This window comes from Electrophorus electricus, unplaced genomic scaffold (assembly GCF_041902795.1).
Source record: "Electrophorus electricus isolate QZ-2024a unplaced genomic scaffold, ASM4190279v1 Scaffold31, whole genome shotgun sequence".
Classification (NCBI taxonomy): Eukaryota; Metazoa; Chordata; class Actinopteri; order Gymnotiformes; family Gymnotidae; genus Electrophorus; species Electrophorus electricus.
The window spans coordinates 1399435-1415134 of record NW_027658594.1 but is presented as its reverse complement, the minus strand read 5'-3'; the positions used below and the strand labels follow the sequence as shown (position 1 = coordinate 1415134).

The 15700-nt window shown below is 40.8% G+C and overlaps 1 protein-coding gene across 1 annotated transcript in view; it reads right to left on the bottom strand.

Moving 5' to 3' along the window:
* Positions 1–367: 367 nt before the first annotated feature.
* Positions 368–15700, bottom strand: part of LOC145655653 (homeodomain-interacting protein kinase 2-like) — a 146694-nt gene continuing 131361 nt past the window's right edge. The window contains exons 2-9 of the mRNA XM_081709148.1: positions 6762–7113; positions 5828–6195; positions 5151–5274; positions 4759–4863; positions 4556–4642; positions 4073–4254; positions 3741–3841; positions 368–402 (exon numbers count right to left, since the gene is read on the bottom strand). Coding sequence (XP_081565274.1) covers positions 368–402; positions 3741–3841; positions 4073–4254; positions 4556–4642; positions 4759–4863; positions 5151–5274; positions 5828–6195; positions 6762–7113 — 1354 coding nt within the window. The remainder of the gene's footprint in view (positions 403–3740; positions 3842–4072; positions 4255–4555; positions 4643–4758; positions 4864–5150; positions 5275–5827; positions 6196–6761; positions 7114–15700) is intronic.

Below are 15700 nucleotides of genomic sequence, written 5' to 3'. Positions count from 1 at the left end.
ACGTGTTATTAGCTAGCCAGTAGACAAGATCAAATACAAGGTCACAAATTTTAACCTGCCCTTTATATGGAAAATCTGCAATATTTTATATTTGCCACATCGTTAGTGGATAGGTAGCTAGCTATAGTAATTAACCTGCAAAATGTGTTCTTAATCTGTTGATTGCAACTGTCAAACATTTTTTAAAAATGTGTTGAATATTACCCACTCACAGCCTACAGAGGTGGAAAAGACCAGGCCAGGTGAACCATAGAACAAGTTGAACCCTGAATCCGAGGGCCAGGGCGACCCCGCCCGAACCCGAGGGCCAGGGCTCCCGCCAGACGCATGACGCTCGAATTTGACCCTCTTGAAGCAGACGAGCCCACTAGAGGTAACTGAAGCGGAAGAGGATGCCTGGAGCTGCGATGCCATACCTTTAGGGAAAGATGAAAAAAGGAACACGAATCAAATAAATGAGACTGTTTGTTTTTCGAGGCTGAATGGGATGTGCCATAATAACCTTCAATTACTATACTGGTGTCCAAGCTGAAATTCAACTTGATTACAACAGCCCCAAGCCATGCAGATCTAGTTATGGGCTTTATTCAAAATTAAAACTAAAACAGAAGTAGATTTTAAAAAACACAACCACAATTCTGTGATTTATCTAATGCCAGCTAGTTAAATTCATCACTTACTCTCTGTTGATTTTCCCACCCTTAATCTTGCAGAAAGAAGGCTCAAGAAAATCAAGCGGATGTAAATCACAATCTTCCATGTTGTTTTGCCTCCACATCACCCTGAAAGCGCTTTATTTAAATAATTTAGCTCTGCTCAATTTCAGCTTGATTACAATAGCCGCAAGCCATGCAGATCTAGTTATGGGCTTTATTCAAAATTAAAGCTAAAATAGAAGTAGATTTTAAAAAACACAACCACTATAGTAATTAACCTGCAAAATGTGTTCTTAATCTGTTGATTGCAACTGTCAAACATTTTTAAAAATGTGTTGAATATTACCCAAGTCACAGCCTACAGAGGTGGAAAAGACCAGGCCAGGTGAACCATAGAACAAGTTGAACCCTGAATCCGAGGGCCAGGGCGACCCCGCCCGAACCCGAGGGCCAGGGCTCCCGCCAGACGCGTGATTCTCAAATTTGACCTTCTTGGAGAGGGAGATCCCACTGGAAGAAACTGAAGGGGAAGAGAATATAACTTTAGCGAAAGATGAAAACTGACCACTAACCAAACGAATGAGAGAGATTGTTCTTTGAGGCTGAATGTGATGTGTCATAATAACCATCAATTACTATAAAGGTGTCCAAGCTGAAATTCAACTTAATTACAATAGCTAGCCAGCAGCCAAGATAAAAGGTCACATGTCACAATTTTAAGCTTCCCTTTATACGAAAGAACTGCAGTATTTTAAATTTGCCACATCGTTGGCAGGCAGGTACCTAGCCATAGTAGCTAATTATCCTAGCTAGTTCACACTTCATTCTCCCCCAAATGATCCCATTATCGACAGGTATCCGTGCTTAGACATGAAGACAGTTCAGCGACCGAGGACTGACATGCAGCTGTCACAGCTCTTTTAGAGCAATCCGACGGTTAGCGAGCCAATGCTAGATAATAACGTTAATCGCAGCTACAGTAAATAGTTGGCAGTTAATCTGCTAGTTAACTAACGTGCTCCATCGCCATGAAAATTAGAGTCTGTTACCGCAAGAGATGTGCATAAGTAATGTGTGAACTAGCTAAGTTAACCATCTCAAATAGACAGCTTGTCTGCTAGCTAACCTAGCTAGAGAGCCCAATGTTACCTGAGTCGTTGAATTCAAGTCCGACTTGACACTTTAGCCTTTCCCATTAGGCCTCATCGTCTTTTTAAACAAAATTAACATACTATTCATAAAATCCATATAGAGCAAGTTTTATGGATGATCTGCTCAGTGAAGCTGCATTATTTCTGTTATAATACGGACACGGCAGCATTTTCACGGCATGTTTTCTTAATCTGTTTATTGCAACTGTCAACACATACGAATGATTAATAATTAATGTAAACTGTTATGCAGCGAATTAAAGATACTATATTTTCCTGTTTCCCTAGAAATAATCCAAACTGCAGTGTCTGCTTATTTATGCTGAAGCACACTTAAGTGGGTATATTTTTTGTGGATTCCACATATACATTAAAAGGAAAATGTTGCCCAATCATGTCAGAAATAGCAAAACAAAAAAACACAGGCTCCGAGTTACTGAAAGAGAAGTACGCGATGAGGTCCTGGTAGAGCATAGGCACAGGTTGGTCATACGTGTTTATGAGGAGTTTAATTTAAGCAAAATCCTCATCACACACCCAAGAAGTCAAAGCCTGCAAAATCCCCAAGCAGCAAGACTGCATCAAGTTAGCACTGGCTGAAGCAAAAATAGTGCTGTGTCCTGCTCTGTGGCTCATCCACTCTACCAGTCTCTTAGTATTGGGCTTAGTGTGCTTAATTCATCTTGATGTCCTAACTGACATTCAAAAAGAAATGGATGTGAGAAGACAGTGTAGGAGTTCAAATTTGAATTGGCTTGAAATGTAGGTTGAAGTGCTCTTCTGCAGCTGAGCAGCTCATTTTCTGCTGAGCATCTTCACAGCCCTTACAAGGAGAGCATGAAAATGATGGAGGGGACAAGAAAAATCAGAATAATGCTTTAAGGACTGGACACATTTACAGCTTCTCACACTAAACAAAGTACTCCAAGGTAAAAAGTTCATCAAAGTAAAACATGTTTCATCCATCTTTCTGTGAACTGATATTTTAATGACTGACAGACAAATCCTCCAAGACTTGGCTTGGGATGCTTTGGTGTACAGGAGAGGTTTGAACCCCTTTCATTAAAGAAAACGTGTATGACTCAGGTGCTAGGGTATTATCAGAATGTAATTTATTCCAAATGTAAACACATGATTCTCTTAATTAGAGATTCCCTTATAAGGCATATTATTCAATAATGTTCATAGAGGTACAAAAAACAAAACAAAACAAAACAACAAAACCCTACTGAGTCTGGAAAAGAACATCTTTATCAATAAAAAGTATCAAATGACCTGAACACAGTTGTACCACCATTACAAACTCCTTGCTTGAGTCTGCATGTATACATGTATGATAGTAACATATCAGCCAATGAATGATGGACTCGAGTTTGTACTCGAGGAAAGAAAGAAATTTTCATAATGTCATAAAGAATCAAGTGTTTGGAAAACGTCTAGGAAAAGAAAGAAACATTTATTTAAATGTGCTGAATATTGCACAAGTCGCAACCCTTGAAAAACCAAGAAGAGTTCTCGGTCTGCTTAAGTACTGTGTACTGCAAAAACACAAGTAGAATTGAATTTTCCACAAATACACATACAAGAACCATAGAAGAAAGCATAGTGTTGGTCTTATAGAACGAGAGACACAAAAACCTCAGCTACAATGATCAACAATTACACAATGAAGTTTGGATTCAACGGAATTTCGTTTTGAACTACGGTAGAGGGGCCTCTTTATCGGCTACTCGAATACTAGGCAACAACCTGATTCACCATTTGTGGATCACATTTGAGCAGTAACATGATTTGGTAGAACACTTGCATTTGAAACCATTTTTGTCTTCTTTTATAGGTGGAATCGGAGGCCAGTTTGGTGATGTTTTAAATCTACTTGAAGAATAACAAACAAACAAAAAGCCAACCCTAATGTAACATTTAAAAGAAGCACCAAAGTGGGCATCAGATTTACCATCAAACAGGGTCTTGCTGCTGTCGAAGCCTGTGCACTGCCGCTTGCAGATCTCCATGTTCTGCAAGCAAGATTTCACACTGCAGCGAGAGACACACACACACACACACACACACACACACACACACACACACACACACACACACACACACACACACACACACACACACACACACACACACAGGTGGGGGGGGGGGTTACAGTACTAGCAGAGAAACTCTGATGCTATTTGGATTTCTAAATTAATACGGTGTTCCTTAAAATGTTTTTGAAACACTGACATGTAGATTGGAAGGCCTGGAGCAACTCACTGTGCACTCTGAGGGAAGTGGAGGAGGTGGGTCATGGTCAGAAACGGGTGGTTCAGGGTCTTCACTGGCGTGATCCTTTTGTGAGCGTCTAGCCTGAGCATCTTCTTTAGTAAGTCGATGAACTCCCGCCGGTCGGCCTTCTCCGCCAAGACGTCGGTGCCTTTCAGACTGGTCATATTGACCTGCGAGAGAGACCCATGGGTGAGTCATATTATTCACCAGCAGAGGGCGGCAATGCACCCAATACGAACGAAGTTCTGCAGCAAATTTCTACGCACTGCTCTGCCCTTCGCAGATGCCGTTCTCCAGAGCGACTTACATGCGCTACTCATTATGACAGCAGAAACGCTCGACCTTTCAGCTAGCACCTTGTTCTACCTGCTCTATAATGTGAGCTGCGGGAGCCCTTTGTCACGTTCTTCAATTTCACATCGCAACACTAAAAGAAATGCGTATAGTTACGCGCACAAAAGCCCAAATAACCTGCATCATGTCGTCAAGGCAGTTTAAAATGTACTTCCGAGTCTCTTTGGACTTGATGCCACGCTCCGCCTCATGCTCCGAAGGTGTCTGGAGAAAGGAAAGAAAAAACAAACCATTCAGCTCCACCATTAAGTTACATGAAGTCATTAAGTTACGTCCCTTATAAAAAACACATGGCATTTGGCATTTGAAGACAGGCAAACCTTGAGTCTCCACAGGGGGTAGCAGTAGAAATAGTAGTGCGTCTTGGTCGCTGCGCTCAACATGCACTCTGCTGGTAGGCCCTGCGTCTCGGAGATGTAACGGATCTGCAGAGACACCATACGGCAAAAGGATTATGACTTTATTTTGAGTTAATCCTTTCATTTTCAAAGTGCATGTCTAAAAAAACAGGCCATAGAAACTCATTTATATTAATCCTAAAAATGAGCGGGCCGACAAAGCAGCTAAAAGGTCAAACTATACACACACAAACACACACACACACACACACACACACACACACACATATCACTACAGCCACAAAACCACTACAGGTCTGCACCACTGATGCTGTACGGGCGTTAAGGCACAGCTCAAAGGACCATGTGCTTACCTGATCATATTCGGAGGCTCCGGGATACAGGGGCCAGCCCAGGAACAGCTCAGCAATGACACAGCCCAGGGACCACATATCGATGGCCTCACAGAATGGGAGACCCAGGATGATCTCAGGCGATCTGGACCAAAAACACAGAGATCGCCATCATGAAATCAGCCTCGGCTGATAATTCCGTGGGGGGGTGTTTGTGTTCCTAGACATTACACACCCACTATTCTAGTGTAACATGGAACCAACACTACAATGCACCAACACTACAATAATGTTCTGTTTTGCATTAAGTAAATACAGAGTACCAATGCAGTTAAACACCCGTTACTCAGTATATTACACTGTTAATTAACAGTGTAGCTACAATGTAATAGCGGTTTTGTACAGACTCGCTAAATACTGATATTACCAAAGCCTGCAGTTCAGCGCATCCTAACTAATCTCAGACACCGAAGACGGTTCATTAGGTGTTTTTGCTAAATAACAGCACTCACATGACCCAATAAAAATAAACCACTTATAAATCAATCGTGCTCCAGTTAACTGTAATGCTCATCATAGGCTTTTAATGTGTAGCAGGGTTATTACAACTGTCCACAACATGCAGCTCTACTCTAAAGCACACTCGAGTGCAACAAGTGGACACTTATTTCTAACACGCCTCAGCACGTGTCCCTCACCGGTAGTATCTGGACTGCAGGTAGCTGGGGGCCTTGGAGAAGTGGCTAGCTGAGCCGAAGTCGATGACCTTGACGCGGTACGGCTGCCTGACGGGGTCCACCAGCATGATGTTGTCGGGCTTGAGGTCGGTGTGGATCAAGCCCAGGCTCTTCAGTTTCATGAGCGCTTTGGCGACCTGTTGCAGCACGGGCCGGATGCATTTCAGCAGCAGTGGGCTGAACTTGCTGCGCTTGAGGAAGTCGTAGAGGCTCTGCCCCAGCATCTCGAACACCAGGCATATGTGCTTCTTGTGCTGGAAGCAGTCGTACGCGCGCACGAAGTTGAACTCGTCGGCGTTCTCCCTGCTCAGCCGGCTCAGGATGCTCACCTGAGGAGGAGCAAAGGAGGGAAGACGGAATACGCGTTAAGCCGAAGCTACGTGGTCACAGCTTCAAAGTTTGATACTGCTGACAAATAGCCTACTTATTTTCAATAGCATCAAGCACTTTGTGTACTTCCCTTCAACCATTTACTTCTACAGGATTTGGGAGATGCAATTATGGAAGTGGTCCCTTGGAAATGAACCCATGAACTTGCTTTTGGTACTCAAACAATGCAGATTAATGCTCTTTCATAACAATAACATTTTTAATGCACATCCAAACAGGTATGGCTTACACAACTGAAGCTAAATCTTCTTTTTAGAGTAAGCTTCAAGCTGTCCGTGTGTTATCCGAACTAGTTCCTACTGAACTAGTGAAAATTAGAACTAGTGTGCCAAACAAGTATTTCTGTGCTACCCTGGCTGTATACAAATTCCACAGTGTGCGTTAGCACATCTGACACCAACAGAACATATGTTGTAAAAACTGAAACAAACAATAACAGAATCAGGGCTACAGCTGATTCTAGGCCATATCAATAGCTCATTTAAAGCAGGCACAACTTTCCCACCTCGTTCTGGCCCTGTCGAGCATAGGACGGATGACTTTTCAGGATCTTGATTGCGACTACTTCACTGGTGCCCCGCTTCCAGCACTTGGCGACCTGGCCAAAGGTTCCACGGCCCAGGGACTCCAAAACCTCGTAGCTGTTGGAGACGGAGCGGAGGATCTCGTTCTGCACCAGTTGGTACTCGCAATCGCTGCCCCTGGCCACACGCTTGGACAACCCAGGGGAGGAGAGCTCCTCCAGGATCTGTACACTGTTGCTGCTGTGTGCCTCCTCTCTCTTCCTCTTGAGGCTGCCCCGCTTCTGATAGCCGTCAGCACGCCGCGAGGTCAATGCCTCGTCTCCGCCCTGCCAGCTGGAAGAGGAGGAAGACGACGACGAAGCCTCGTCCGAGGCTCCAGAGGGGGAAAAGACCATGGCAGGTAAGCCATCGATTGAATTGAACCCCGGATCCGAGGGCCAGGGCTCCCGCCCCGCGCAGGATTCTCAAATTTAACCTTCTTGGAGTGGGAGATCCCACTGAAGGAATCTGAAGGGCAAGAGAATATATCATTATGGAAAGATGAAAACAGGACTACTAACCAAATGAACGAGAGAGATTGTTTGTTCTTTGAGGCTGAATGTGATGTGCCATAATAACCATCAATTAGCTAAATTAGCTAAATCACAGAGCTTTGATTTTTTTTAAAACATCTACTGCTGTTTTAGTTTTAATTTTGAATATTTCTGTCTGAAGCAGAGCAGAGCCCTGATCGATGCCATTGTTTTTTGGGCAGGCTTTAGCAAGTGATTGCTTTCTCTTTACACGCTTCTCAGAAAAGACAAGTTCTTTGTCTTGCGTTACTCAAAGGTGGTTCTGTGTGCTAAAACAACATCTTGACCTTTCAGCGATGCTGCCACACTGAAAAACAGAAGGCCAAGAAAAAAACAGCTTCTATTCTTAGACTCTCTGGCACTCTAAGTGCTTGCTGATACCTTGCTGACTGCAGTATTTCCTACACCTTTCCAACTGAGAGGCTCCTGAACTTGCAGCACCTCTGTCAATTAATCAATTGCATAACAAGAGTTCATCCACTCTATAATTGAGGGAGATACCCCCTCTAATCATTAATGCTCATCATTACAAAGACCATTAGTGTAAGCTGATGAAAAATGTTTCAATGTATTTAAAAGGTAAAGAACAGAGTAGCAATGTAAAGATACCATTTATAATGCATTACATTTTAGTCTTTAACACAATCTCTTGCCCTGAAACAGTGTTTAGGGCGATTACAATGCTGTTTCAATATGTTTAAAAGGTAAAGAACAGAGTAGCAATGTAAAGATTCCATTTATAATGCATTACATTTTAGTCTAAAACACAAACTCTTGCCTTGAAACAGTGTTTAGGGCGATTACAATGCTGTTTCAATGTGTTTAAAAGGTAAAGAACAGAGTAGCAATGTAAAGATACCATTTATAATGCATTACATTTTAGTCTAAAACAAAATCTCTTACCCTGAAACAGTGTTGTTGGGCGATTACAATGCTGTTTCAATGTGTTTAAAAGGTAAAGAAGAGAGTTGCAATGTAAAGATTCTACTTATCATGAATTACATTTTAGTCTAAAACACAATCTGGGTTTGTGTGTATATAAATGATGTAATGTTACTGTTGTGGAACAAATTACTTCCATTTCCATTTTTTAAGGCAAAAATATTAAATGTTGGAATTTATCATTACATATTCATATGAATATGACTTTAATTTGTATACATATTTGTTGACATTAGCTATTTTGATCAGTCATTTTTGTGTCTGGTTGTTCTAGCTCATATTTAGCACGTTGTCCTTGACCATGTCCCTCTGTCCACAGGGTGGTGGTGTTGGACTGTGTTACAGACACGCTGCTGTTTTCCTGCAAGGTGCTAGTGGTCGGATTTGTAGGTGAGAAATATAGAGTGAAGTCATGTGTATATTACCCATACTACACTTCATCACATTCTGACCATGATGGCACATGGCAACACACTTTAATAGGTAACTCTGAGGGTTTTTCTACATTCCCTGTAAGGTCTGCTGGCTTTCTTCTTCTTCTCTGGGAGAATCAGGCTGCCATATGACAATTTCCAGCTTCAGCTGCTGCATTATTACTGGTTGCCCGTTATTGTACGTATTGTAACCTCAGAAAAGCTCAAGTGCTGACACTTGCGTCTGTGTGAGAACAAAACATCAGCATATTCAGTACACTGAAGAAATGGTTCTTTCTTTTTTAGATTCCAAAATGCTTATTGACAGTGATTGTAAAGTCACTTTGTTTGTAAATAACCATGATTTACACATTTATTCTGGACAGCAGTTCCTCTCATAATACTGAAGGCCCAGCATGTATATCTACTACGGCTGTTTTTTTAGACGGTGATTGTGGGAGCTTATTTCATCGCGCAGGGCTTCTTTAGTGTGTACAGCATGTGTGTGGACACCCTTTTCCTATGCTTCTGTAAGCTGCTGCACACACACACACACACACACACACACACACACACACACACACACACACACTCTCTCTCTCTTCATTCCAGCAGTTCATAATGACATTGGGCACACACAGTCGAAAGCTTGTATGGTCTCGTCCCTTTACTTCAGGGAGAATAGAATTATAAAAAACATTATTAGCTCACATTTCACTCTCAAGCTACTACACATATGCCAATCATGAGGACTATATTGGTTTTATTTCCACTATGATGTTTCTGTCTCCTCTAGTGGAGGATCTGGAGCGTAACGACGGCACCGTGCAGAGACCATACCTCCGATTTACTCCTCCACATCAGCCGACTTTAAAAAACTATTTAAAGCTCTACACATCATGGATCACAGAATGTCTGTTATTAACGCTATACAAGAACTATACTAAGGCCATAGATCTAGACTAAGACTATAAAGTTATTTCACTTAGCTAAATAACTTTAATACATAATTTAAATCATGCAATGTGTAATAATATTTCTTGTTTTTGTTCAGGAGATGTGCAGACATTATCTGCTGTATTATTTTTGTGGCTGCCATTGTCACCTATATTCTTATTCGCTCCCTGGGTAAGAAACATTTCCAACTACACTTTCATGGGGGAAAAAAAATCATTATTATTGTGGGCTCAAGCGGAAGGTCTTTTACCCATGTATGGCTTGTGAGATATCCTTCTAACGGAGGTTCTAACACAGCGTGGCTGCTTGGAGACTCTCGTCATGTCGTGTTGCCCCAGAACTCCACTGGGATGTTTTGTGGAGCTGGAGTCAATGTGTAAGTCCCTCACATACTGGATAAGTATTTATATCTTCACAGGAATACCAAAACAGCACACCCAGTATGTAAGGAACACCGTCAGTATTCTTTCGAATGGACTTTAGTGAGTCGGACTAGGGTTACAATGGAGCTGTGCAGGTGCAAATCATGTGGAAACATGAAACATCAACAAGACAAGATGGGTTAGACTTTAGCTTTAAGATTTTCATGATTGGCACTGCACAGCAACAAGTGGAACCAATCAAATCACTTGTGTTTAATGATTGTCTCTAAACCAAGGGGTCCAAACTCAGGTCTAGGAGTGTCACAACACTGCAGAGTTTATTGGTTACCCCAGTCCAATTCACCCTCGAAGAAAGAACACTTAGCTGGGTAGTGGTGTGACTCTCCAGCACTGAATCCTGATACACATACTCAAAAAATTGAATAAAAATTGTTTATTTAATTGGCTAATATTCATGTGTCAAGCTGCATTTGTTTCCTGCATCCTCTCGTGTTTCAGTGACAAACCAAACGTCCTCTACTTTGACCTTCTGAAGTGTGCCAGAGCAACGACAGAAATGGACGCCATTCTAGAGGGTCTCCAGTGTCCAACCACTCAAGTGAGATTTCCACACAAATGTCCTGTTGACATTGTACAGAAACCAAACACGTATGTCAGTAGCCTTTTAGAAATATGCACATGAGACTCATTTATTACAAAACAGTTTAGCATGTAGTATGTGAATGCCAGTTTGTAAGTCTGGGGGCTTGGGTCTCCTTTTGCTGCTTGGTTTGGGAGCCTTTTGCTCTATCATGCAATGAACAATGTGTAAATAGTGTAGATAGAAATATAAAAAGCAACACTATGTTTAGCTACTCAAATAAGATCTCCTTCACTCTGTGTGTTTGTGCGTTGGTTTGCAGGTCTGTGTTAAAAAATGCCCTTCAGAGTTCTGGAAGTTGCCCCCAGAGGCGTATGCCCCAAATGCCCTGCCTAAAGACTTCTTTCAGCAGCAGTATTGTGACCCTAGACTTGACCTCGCCCAAACCACATTGGTAAAACCTCACACTGCAAATAAGCAATGTAACCAGCTTCATCTCTGAGAAATAAACCCTCACCTCACTCTTGACAGAACAGAATTTGTCGTATCAAAAGTCTTTGCAATATGCAACTCTTTGTACATGTAATTCATGCATTGGCTTAGCCACTCACGCATACATAGCATTTGTGCATACATAGCATTCTGCATGTTAATGAGATTTTCACATGCATTTCCACTACAGAGTGTCCAAGACATCCTCAATCAAGAGCTTTGTCCATATTTCTACACGCCAAGTAAACCAGGTAAAGACAGCAGGATTACACAACTACCTGTTAATTTGTCCATTCTGTTTTGTAACAGTTTGACTATGCTATGTACCAAAACATAACCAAACCACCAGGAAAGTACTTATACCTGCAGTGATAAGTCAGCAGGTTTAATTGTTAGTCATATTATTTTCTGTCTCTCCCTCCACCCAGAACTAGGGAGATGTCTGCCTAGCTTTGACTGGCAGGACGTTCCTCCAGACTTCTCTCTCCCTGGATTCGCTTCCGTTAATGAAACAGTCGAGCACATAAAGGGATATATGGAGTAATCCTTCACACACACTCACACACACATTTCACTCTCAAGCTACTACACATATGCCAATCATCAGGACTATATTGTTTTTATTTCCACTGTGATGTTTCTGTCTCCTCTAGTGGAGGGTCTGGAGCGTAATGACGGCACCGTGCAGAGACCATACCACATGCCCAGGTCTCTGTGGCAAATCCTCCACAAGAGAGACAGCTTTCTCCCTTAATGAATAAACCATCCAGCATATATTTGAGTCTTTTTTCTGTTGTTGTAACTGTAAAACTGTTCTCAACAGCATTTCGACCACTGTTTTGTTCAAAAGAGATCTGACGGGGCGGCCTCTGGACTGATCCAGTTTTGACCGAACGGCAGACACACACTGGATGTTCTGGCAAACATTTACATATCTGGCTGGACCTTAACCATGTTGCTCTGTTTATTTGATACGCCTACTCTTTTCATATACCGCACTGCTTATTGTGTAGGAGTAGGCTTGCTCCTAAATGTGGAGTATATGAGAGGCTTAAGGGGAAGTTGATATATTTAATTGAGTTTTAGTTCTTTGCCAACCTCTCTCATTATGTGTGAAAGATCACATTTCATGGGATGCTACAATATATATTTTTTAATTCCTGAGTGTAATAATGTCAAGATTGGCCACCCTCCTGGACTCCCTCTTTCCGTGGTTTCACGTCTTGCGCTGCAGGCCGCTCCCCCCTGCAGCGTTGGTCAAGACGGGTAGACGCTTACCTGGGATCTCGTCGTTATCAAAATAAACGTGAGCCTGCTTCTTCCGGGAACGACGAGATGCCCGTGTACAGGCAGCCACGACCAAGGCACACAGCAGGGTTTAAATACATGAACTAGAAACGAGGGACAGGTGTACGCAATCAGTGTGAGGACAAAATGAAACCGTGGAACGGAACAAAACACAAGACATGGAAAACACGGAACATGGAAGGGACTGATCGTGACAATCAGCATAGATTATTTAACACAAAGATTCAGAACTGCTGGTGCTGTGTATTTAATCATCTAATATAGACACCAGTACCTCCACTAAAGCCTGCCATAATGATATCAACATCAAATGCAAAAAAAGTAATTTTGTTTCCAATAGTAAAACCAAAAAAAAAAGCCAAACAAATAAAACGTGATGATGGACATGCGCCTCTTTAAAGGATTTTCTCAATAAATATATGTAGAATTTATGACTATAACAGAAAACAGCAAAGAGAAAAATGCAAGAATGCATATGGCGAAGGACGTATGGCAAGTATGGCAAATTCCTCCTAAATGTCTATATGGTTCCATCAATGCAATATTTGAAGCTCTATGAAATAAACAAACCAAATTGTTATCAGAACACTCCACTATATTCATGAAAAACACTTTCTCATGTACTCATGGTATAACTCATTTTTACTGTAGGAATTTGGAATAATAGGATGGCAAAATCCTGTTCATGCCTATTCTGTTCCATATATGCAATAGTTGAAGCACTATAAAATACACAATTCATATTGTTATCAAATCCTTCCAATATATTCTTGAAATACACTTTCTTGTGTATCCATACTATTACGTTCCAATGTTTTTACTTTAATTTGGAGTAAAAGGATGGCAAAATCCTCATAAACATGTATTCGTTCCACTATATAATCAGTTTTTGAAACTCTAGAAAACAAACTAGTCAAATTGTTATCAGATCCCTCCACAATATTCATGAAATCCACTTTCTCATGTACCCATGGTATGACTTTCAAGTGTTTTACTGTAGGAAGCTTGAGTAATAGGATGGCAAAATCCTCTTAAACATCTGTTCAGTTCAACATATATCACTACTCGAAGATCTATAAAATACACAATTCAAATTGTTATAAAATCACTCCACTACGTACTTGAAATAAACTTCCTCCTGTACCCATGATATGACTTTCAGTCATTTTTACTGCAGGAATTTGGAATAATGGAGTAGCAAAATTCTGTCGAATGTCTATTCAGTTCCATATATGTAATAATTGAAGCTCTATAAATAAATCAAATCAAATTGTTATCAGATCACTCCACTAAATTCTTGATATACACTATCTTATGCACCTGTGGTATGACTTTCAGTCATTTTTACAGTAGGAATTTAGAGTAATAGGATGGCAATATCCTGTGAAATGTCTATTCAGTTCACTATATATCACTACATGAAGCTGAGTGAAATGCACAAATCAAATTGTTATCAAATCACTTCATTAAATTCTTGAAATACAGTTTCTCTTGTACTCATGAATGACTTTCAGTCATTTTTACAGTAGGAATTTAGAGTAATAGGATGGCAATATCCTGTGAAATGTCTATTCAGTTCACTATATATCACTACATGAAGCTGAGTGAAATGCACAAATCAAATTGTTATCAAATCACTTCATTAAATTCTTGAAATAGTTTCTCTTGTACTCATGAATGACTTTCAGTCATTTTTACTGTAGGAATTTGGAGTAATAGGATGGCAAAAGCCTGTTAAATATCTATTTGGTTCACTACATATCACTTTTCCTTGTACCCATAATATAATGTTGAATATATTTACTGTAAAAATTTAAAGTATTGGGATGGCAAACTCATGTAAATTGCCTGTTTGGTTATATACATGCAACTTTAGAAAGTCTTTAAAATAAACAAATCAAATTGTTATCACATATCACTACTATACTCTTGAACTACTATACTATACTACTATTCTCATAGTCAGTGTAGACGTAGTTTAGGTAGGGGACGGGAGACGTTGTCACTTAGGCTCACAGGTTACATCTTGGCGATAAGCCTAAGGTTACATTATTATGTAAAGATTATTTTATTATTTGTGTAGCTTTTTTTGTACGTTAAAAGCACAGTAACCACGGACAGTTTAATCGTATAGGCCTAAATATTCGATACAGGACATGGAAAATTGAGCGCGAGCATCCCATAGCATGGAAAGCAGGTGCTCGTGACCAAGCTGCCTTTGTTGATGAGCTAAGAACGAGAACGTGCTGTGACTTCCAACATCACAATGTGTCAATAACCTGGAATGATGCGTCATAAGAATAGATTATCGAATGCAAGATTATTTTTTACTGAAACATTACACATTGCGGACTCTGTGTGATGGCGCTTATCGAAAGTGCAAGGGAGTGTACTGTAGTCAGCATGCCAGATTATTGCGGTGAGTTTTGTTGTTGTTGTTTTTTCCAGATATAGCCATATGCCAAAGATTTTATGAGAACCCATACGTCAAATACAATGGTTAAAAAAGAAAAAAAATGTACAAAACTAGCTTGTACATTTCATGTTAAAATAATAAATGTTCTTACGTACTTGGTAGGTCTACCTTATATTAAAAACATTTATATAGTCTACGATCTGTAACTGTGTATCAGATCGAAAGCGTATGTGTGCAGAAGGTGTCATAAAAAAAAAATAAAAGTGTTGTAACGGCCCTAGTGTCGCTGGACAAGGAGCAGGACGGACAGACGTGTATTAACACACGATAAAGACACCGGCGCTCATATGCAACATAAACAGTGAACATAAAACACGAATACAGATAACGAACTATGTGAACACGAACATGGGCATTGACCGACTAAGATGCACACTCCCACAGCGGTTTAAACACACAGACGTTACAAGACTAAACCATGTGCAGTTGCGCGTTAATTACACAGGCGTGGTTACAAACAAGACTATGAACTCCCACTGCACGCGGCGGGCCGTACCACATGGCTAGTGTGAAGGGGAGCGTTCCATGACAACTGTATATAAAATGTGTTAGACAAAATATAGCGTACCGGTCAAAGGTTCAGACACGCGTGACTGAATATATGTTTTTCATAGGTTTAAATTCATTCTAATGTAATGGTATATACTTAGAATTTATAGAATATATATATTCTTCATTTCTATCTTCTCAGGGGAACCTCCTCCGTATGAGCCCATTTTCAGGCGACCAGTTAACAAGAGGCGAGTCCGGCAATCTCTCAGTGCTTCTCCGATTTACTCCTCCACATCAGCTGACTT